The sequence below is a fragment of the Rutidosis leptorrhynchoides genome, chromosome 3 (genome assembly GCF_046630445.1).
Source record: "Rutidosis leptorrhynchoides isolate AG116_Rl617_1_P2 chromosome 3, CSIRO_AGI_Rlap_v1, whole genome shotgun sequence".
Taxonomy (NCBI): Eukaryota; Viridiplantae; Streptophyta; class Magnoliopsida; order Asterales; family Asteraceae; genus Rutidosis; species Rutidosis leptorrhynchoides.
In genome coordinates, this window is record NC_092335.1 from 69,684,652 (window position 1) to 69,692,911 (window position 8,260).

Genomic DNA, 8,260 nt, shown 5'->3' on the forward strand with positions numbered 1-8,260 from the left:
ATTTGAGTAAGAAAAAACGAGTATCTTGATCACTAGATCGATATCGTTAGCTCTGATACCATGTTTTCTAATGATAATGATAATCTGAAAATGTTTATTGATAATGATTCAGTTATTTCAAACTGAGAAGTGAGTAATACAATTACAAATGGGCTGTTTTTATACATGAAACATCCTAACAGCTATTTCCTAGTTTAAGTATGGCTCCAATCTTATTTTGGAACCACTTTTACATTAAAGGAAAAGTTGCAGATTTGGAGCCGTTTGACTTGTATGTATTGCTGACTTCCTGCTGCTGAAACTTGTTCCTTTGTGACCATCTATACTTGGAAATGATGAGTGCACACTTTCTCTGATCCAAAGTCAAATTACCCGAAAGGGTAACTCTAACTCAAGGTTAGTAATTTTATTTTGTTCTTTAACACTAATTGTATGAATTCTTGATTGTTGTATAAATTTTTGATATGTAGTTTATTATCTAATTATTTATTATTAATCTGAATTTTTTACATCATGATTCTTTAATTACTGCCTATTTTGTGTAGATTATTTGTAAATAGATGTATCTTGTATCAATGTGACTGAAATAGGTTATAAGGCTTAATTACGAGGACTTCCTTATATTAAAAGAATTATGGAAAAAATATTGGAATTAGAATTCATATGCGACATATATCAGTCCCCTTTTCTTTAGGATTAAGTTTAAGATTTTTACAAAAGTGTAAAGTTTATCCGTATACATATATTGTGCAAATATAGAAGGATTATATTCATTATAAATAGAACGACTGATCAATGTTTAAAATATATCTCTAGGTATGTATCAACCCAATTAATCGAAACATTTAAGAGTTAGCTAGAAAAACCTTGATGTGGTAAAAACTTTTATCGAAGCTTGTATTCAAGAGATATCTCTTTCTGGGCGAGACGGTGGTAGTCTCAAACCATATTCATGGAAAAAAGTTTCGGATATCCTTCTATAAAGTCACAAATTTAGTGTTGACCGTAAACAAATGAAAAATTATTATGACTATCTTAACGGGAAGTACGGAGCATGGTTACTACTACGAAACAAGACTGAAAATGTTTATGACCCATCTACTAACACATTCAATCTAACAGATGAGGAATGGGAGATAGCAATGAAGGTCACTCTCATTTGTATTATCTTTAGTTATATTTAAATACACATTTACATGTGAGTCACACAATTTAATTTTACAGAAAAATAAATATGTTGAAGCTTTAAGGAAAACAACTTTGGCATTTCCTGACCTTTGTTCTAAACTTTTTGATGGATCAATGGCGACGAGATTAAAAAGTTGGGGACCTACCTCAAAGGAACCTATGCCTTGTGATGAGTCGCTTGTAGTTGACAATGGTGAAGAGATTGAGATTCGTGATACCCCTCCACCCGTTTCTTGAACTTTTCATGAACTTTTCTTGAACTTTAAAACTAGACACACAAAGCCACACAAATTAAATGTTAGTCCTTTTGTATGCTAAAGTATGTAATAGTTCCATAACCGTTATTAGGAATTAGTAGGCAATTGACTACACAAATTTTAAAGCATTGTTTTATGATGACTTAAATAATCCACTGTGATGTAGAAGCCATTATTCTACATTCTTGACCTTCATGATTAACTATGGGGTTATATCTCATCATATAGAATTTACTTGATATTTATCATTTGCAAGGTTATGGATGTTTACGAAGAATTATTATTTCTAATCATTCTATATTGGTACGTGAAACGAAGAAACGATGCAACACGAATACCGAGAATAAGATATACTAATTCAGCGTTAACGTGTGACGCATATACACAAGAATTATTAAGAGGATCCAATACACAATGTCATGAAATATTGTGTCTCTCTCGTGACACGTATGTACTGTTATGCAATCATTTCAAAGAGAAAAATTGGTTGTTCGATAGCAAACATATTAGAGTTAAGGAAAAGATGGCAATGTTCTTATACACTATTGGGCAAAATGAAAGTTTTAGAGCAGTCAAAAGAAGGTTTCAACACTCAACGGAGACAGTCCATCATTGCTTTCATGAGGTTTTAAAAGGGATGATGCAATTCGCGAAAGTTAAGGGAAATCTTTTCGGTACGTCTTTCACTTGACTTTTAATTTACATTCAAATATCTTTCCATGTTTATAGCATGTAATTAATACTTCATATAAATAGGGAGCAATAGGTGCATTAGATGGAACTCTTGTGCATGCAATTATATCTTTGAAGTAACAAACATCTTATCGAGGAAGAAAAGGAGGCGAGTGTTATCAAGATGTTTTAGGAATTTGTGATTTCAATATGATATTCACATTTGTATGGGCCGGATGGGAAGGAATTGCACATGATTCTAGAGTATTGTCGGAAGTTGTATTTAACCCAAATTCAGGCTTTCCGTTTCCTCAACCAGGTATGAATCACATTATTTTCCTTTTTTCTCTTAATTTCTAACATTTGCATTCAATTATATGAATAATCGTATTTGCTTATTATTTTTACCATGTATAAACTTTTTACGTTTATTCTTCCAGATCAATATTATCTATGTGATGCTGCATATACAAATAGTCGTGCGTTTTTAGCTCCGTATCGTAACACAAGATATTGGTTATCAGAATTTGAAGGCATACGTGCTGTTACTAGAGAAGAAAAATTCAATCATGGACATGCAATACTGAGAAATATTATCGAACGTTCATATGGTATCTTGAAGGAAAGATTTCCAATCTTAATTCGTATGGCGCCGTATGAATTTTCAACTCAAAGAAATGTGGTGAATGCATGTTTTGCAATACATAACTTTATTAGAAAATATAATATCAACGATGTATTATTTTTAGAGTGTGACGAAGATGGCGTAACTAGCAATGAAATTGAATCACATGAAGCAGAACTTATTGGAACGCAATGGGGTTCTCAAAGCACACAATATATGGCTAATTTACGTGATGAAATTGCTAAGCGTCTCATTGCAAGAAATGTCTCGATTTCGGAATCATATTTAATACTTCATTTCATATTTATTTGCTATTGATGTAGTTTATATGTGTGTTTTATAATTTTTTTGTTAATGAAATTTTGTTATATTTATTTTTAATATATATTACATTTTAATAAATTTGGAAGGATCTCCCAAAAAAAAACGTAACTTTTGTTGTATTATTATTATTATTATTATTATTATTATTATTATTATTATTATTATTATTATTATTATTATTATTATTATTATTATTAATATTATAATAATAATAATAATAATAACTTATTATTATTTATTATTATGATTATCATTTTTATTATCATTATAATTATTTTTGTATTTTTAATAATAAAATGTTAACATCTATTAAAATGTATTTGATCATAAGGTTAAAATGGTAATCTACAATTATTCCGACAATATGTTCGGCACATAAAACAAACATCAATGTGACTTATTCTACACGAAAAATAAATATTAAGACAGATACTATTCTGTTCAGACATTATTTAGATTCAGAACTTAATAGAAAAAAAAAAAAAAAAAAAAAAAAACAAACCGGCCCTCGATTATTCATCTATATGTTCTCCCATATCATATTTCCGTTTCCATCTATCTATATATTGATATGAAGTGAGCTTCCATGGGTTAATTTAACCCGCTTCCGATCACAATTGTTCATTCCCGCGTGTAGCCGTATGCCCGTCTCGGTTCTGTCTTACAAACGGCGGTTGCAGTCTGCACACAACACACCTCTCCGATCTGGTAATTTTATAAACTATATACGTACTAAATTTAGCACCGAATTAATATATGCATAATCATGAAAATTGATTTGATATAATGTTAACCTAATGTAATTCATACTTCAAATTATAATTATTTTGAGAAATTAAACATGTTAGATTGATAATTAATTTAGGTTAGGGTTTGTTGAATACTTTGAATTAACTAATTGTTGTATTCTTTGGCAGAATTGAAAAGGAAAAATGAAAAGGAAAGCAGGATCATCATCAGGAAGTGGTGATATTGCTGAAGAATGTTCAAGTGGAAATGTTTCCGATACTAGTATTATTAATATTCCTGAACCTATCTCTAGTGTGCCAATTGACTTTGATTTGAATGATCTTCCTTGGGATCCTGCTGATAGGAAAAAGATTATGGAGTATCATCCAAATCAAAGAGATGAAGTAAGGCGAAAATATTGGATTAGAGGACCGTATCAACCACGTGGTCAGGTCTTTCCGAAAAGAATGATCGGGAATAAAGGAAGACGTTTTTGCCCTGCTTGGTTTTATAAACATGGTAATTGGTTAGAGTATAGTGTAAAAGTGGATAAAGCGTTTTGCTTGTGTTGTTATTTGTTTAGAGATAAGTCTAGGAAGCAAGGTGGGAGTGATGCGTTTATGACGGAAGGTTTTCATAGTTGGAATAAAACGGAGAAGTTTGGGGCCCATGTAGGTGATGTTAATAGCTTCCATAATCAAGCGCTTAGAAAATGTGAAGATTTGGTGAGACAAGATCAATCTATTGTTGTTACCCGTTATAAGCAAAATTATATTGATGAGGATGAATATCAAATGCCAATTCCAAGTAGTCAGACGGATGCAAATGTTGTTGATTGTATTCCACAAGAAGTGCGTAAATCTATCACGGATGAAATTGGTGAAAATGTGTTTGGCTTGTTAGTCGATGAATCTAGTGACGTATCTAATAAGGAACACATAGAGGTGGTTTTGCGATACGTTGATACGTGTGGAATTGTTAAGGAGAGATATCTTGGTCTTGTTCATGTAGTTGAAGAATCTGCATCATCTTTTAAATCTGGTATTGAATCTTTGTTAATTGAAAATGGATTAAATATGGAAAAGGTTAGGGGTCAAGGTTACAATGGAACAAGTAATATGCGTGACGAATTCATTGATTTGAAAGCTTTGATTATGAAAGAAAACAGGTCAGCATATTATGTGCACTGTTTTGCTCACTCACTCGAGTTAGTTGTTGTAAAAGTTGCAAAAAAACACTTTAGTGTTGGGGTCTTTTTCGACATGATATCCGTTTTGATGAATGTGGTTTGCGCTAGTTGCAAACATAAGGATATGGTTCTAGAAAGTCTCAAAGAGAAAGTTCTAGAAGAAATCGGTAATGGTGAAGTTGATAATGGAAGTGAGTTGAATCAAGAGCTTTCTGTTATAAGATTCGGAGATACACGTGTGGGCCCACATTACAAAACACTTTTGCATTTGGTTGATTTGTTTCCATCTGTTATTGAGGTGCTTGAATATGTCGAAAAGGAAGGTGTGAATGATTTGAGCAAACGTCAAGCGTATGGTCTTCAAATATATTTCAAATCATTTGATTTTGTGTTTTATTTGCACTTAACGTTACACATTTTAGGGCTCACGGATTTATTGTCACAATCTCTGCAAAGAAAAGATCAAGATATCATCAATACTATTTCATTGGTGAAATCAACCAAGCGACAATTACAAAAGTTTAGAGATGATGGATTTGATTCCCTTTCGAAAAAGATCTTATCTTTTTGTGAAAAACATGATATTGAAATTTTGAACATGAAAGAAGACTATGTTAACCCAAAAAACCGAAGACAAAAAACCAATATCACTAACGGGCATCATTATGAGTTTGATTGTTTCAACATTGTTGTCGATATGCAAATTGAAGAATTCGGTGATCGGTTCAATGAGGTAAGCTCTGAATTGCTTATTTGTATGGCGGCTTTGAATCCCGTTGATTCGTTTCGTGACTTTGACCCGTCAAAGCTGTTGAGGTTAACTGAATTGTACCCAAATGATTTTAGTTGTGTTGAAAGAATGACTCTTGAACATCAACTTAATGTCTATATTGACAATATGCAAGAAGATGAAAGATTTGCCAACTTAAATGGAATCGCTGACCTGGCGAGAGTTATAGTAGAAACAAGAAAGCACGTTTCCCATCCTCTGCTCTATCGACTGTTAACGCTAGCGTTGATTTTGCCTGTTGCAACCGCAACAATTCAGAGATGACTTTTCGCGTTAAAAGCTTTCAGATTTAGATTTGCACAATTGAATAGGTATTAATTTTTTTTACTATTTCTCATTTGACTGAGGATAAAATACTTGTAGAGAAAGACCACAAAATGTAATTTTTTTTATTTTTTATTATTTTTTTTAAGTCTATTCTATATCATGGTAATAATTGTGTTTATATGCTGCACATTGTGTTTGGATCTGCCACTGCAGACACTGCAGGTTATATACCCTGACCAGGTTCATTTTATGTATTACATGAAGATAACAGTTTGTAGTAGATTGTGGTAGTGATTATGATGATATTATATTATTAGATTTCTTATTAGCTAAGTTGTCGCAGTAAAGTTGATCTTCTCTTACAGCACAGAAGGATGAAGGAGCTTTTTGAATTTTCGTTAGAATGTAACTTTTGTTAGATATGGTTAAATAAGATTTATTTTTTATTGTATCTTTTGTCATTTGTATGTTGACTATAGCATATGTTCGTACATATTTAGTACTAGTCCGACAATGATTCGTAATGCATTATGGTGAAATATCAGTAGGCTTTCTTTATAATATACTGAATGGGCTGTGATGTACCTTATATGGAGCTACTGTTCTTTTATACCCCTTACATGTGATAGTTTAGTAGCTTTCATCTCAAGTTGAAGGCGTTTTATATTTCGCAAATAGAGCTTGCAATGTATTTTCTAGATTGTTGCTTTTGTTTGCTGTAATGGTGGTGTAAAATATATTTGCAGAATTAACTTTTTGGACTGTTTGATCGTGCATATATTTTCCAATAGGTTAATATGCATGTTCAATACGTTTAGAAGAGGTTTAAGGATCTTAGAATTTAGCTCTCCGGTCTGGCTACCGTGAATAACCCTGGCCGACATGATGATGTCGGCGGGGTGGCTAGGTGATTAAGTCCACCCTCGATGACGGTCGTCGATCGAAGGCCCAAATAAGGCTGTAGGAAACTGTCGAGAGTGACTAACCTGTTAACCTTTGATGAACGATGATAATGAATACGTATTATAAGCCTACGTAAAGTGTGATGATCCTGGAATGATAATTAGGGTTAGTATATATAAGCAAACCCTAATTCTAGAACCGTCCAAGATTGTGATAATCCTTTCCATAACAAACTCCCCCGAATCTCGGTTGTAATTATGGAAAAGATATTAGGCTTGATGGCCAAGTAACCGCCATGCCAAGAACAAAGGCATTCAACACGCTTCCGCGTACCGCATACCGCATATAAATTACATGCGTTCGCACGCTAGTGATTACCCGCATACAGATAGAATGCGCATGCGGGTTGCGGTATCATTATGTCCCCCCAGTTTGATGTTATGTGACGCGAGCCACATGATATCAAACTATTAAGCGAAAAATTAGAAAGAAACAAGAAAACGGCCAGCATTAAATTTCCCGCGTGCGTCTCGAGGTCATTAAATGCATGTCACTGTCGCAGAAGCCCATTCGACTGACAAGACATAAAGTGACAGTGAGCAGGCGCGTGTGGGCCACACGCTCAACATTGGGTACAACAAACTGAAGCTCACGCGCGTGCAGAAAACATCCACCGTCGGTTGCGTTACACGTGTATGGCCATGATTAAACCGTTTCACCCCACTACACCCATTCCTCACTATAAATAGACCCAATTCATCCTCATTTCTACTGTTCTACCTCAAGCTTCTCCGATACGCTGCAAAATCAATTCCGATCAAATCCCATATATTCCGGCCAACTACAAAAGGTTAGTAATTCTCCGATCACTCTTAGAAAATGACTAAGGCAAATGAGACTTATGTAGATAGCGTAGTATCGGTAATAGAGCAAAAACATATAGATTCTTTAGTTAAACAATACCCACCGTTAGCACAGTATAATCCGGTGCCACCCCTTTCTAACCAACGTGCTCACAAACCACCGGAGAAGAAGGTAGCGATATACGAGCATGCGTTTAAACATGGTAATTTTAGGGTTCCACCCTCAGACTTCTTTCTAGGCGTACTAGATCATTTCCACGTAGGGTTAGGGCAATTACACCCATACGCCAGAGGAAAAATAGTGCTATTTGAGATGTGGTGCGCCGTGCTAAACAGGGTACCACTAGTGAAGGTGTTCTGCCATCTATATCGTCTAGCTACCCACCATAAGTCCTGGTTTACCTTCTTCGCCCGGCAAAACTTCACAAAAATCCCCAAATCGAATGCGGGTCA

At 34.0% G+C, this 8,260-nt stretch overlaps 2 protein-coding genes across 2 annotated transcripts; both read left to right on the top strand.

The window, feature by feature from the left end:
- Nucleotides 1-2,327: 2,327 nt before the first annotated feature.
- LOC139900076 (uncharacterized) lies at nt 2,328-3,060 on the top strand. The gene is made up of 3 exons (XM_071882882.1): nt 2,328-2,436; nt 2,558-2,728; nt 2,867-3,060. Exons 1-3 carry the CDS (start codon nt 2,328-2,330, stop codon nt 3,058-3,060), a joined length of 474 nt encoding a protein of 157 aa, XP_071738983.1.
- Nucleotides 3,061-3,573: 513 nt separating this feature from the next.
- On the top strand, nt 3,574-6,147 carry LOC139896296 (uncharacterized). The gene is made up of 2 exons (XM_071878892.1): nt 3,574-3,774; nt 3,984-6,147. Exon 2 carries the CDS (start codon nt 3,999-4,001, stop codon nt 6,036-6,038), a length of 2,040 nt encoding a protein of 679 aa, XP_071734993.1. The 5' UTR covers nt 3,574-3,774; nt 3,984-3,998; the 3' UTR covers nt 6,039-6,147.
- The last annotated feature ends 2,113 nt before the right edge of the window (nt 6,148-8,260 follow it).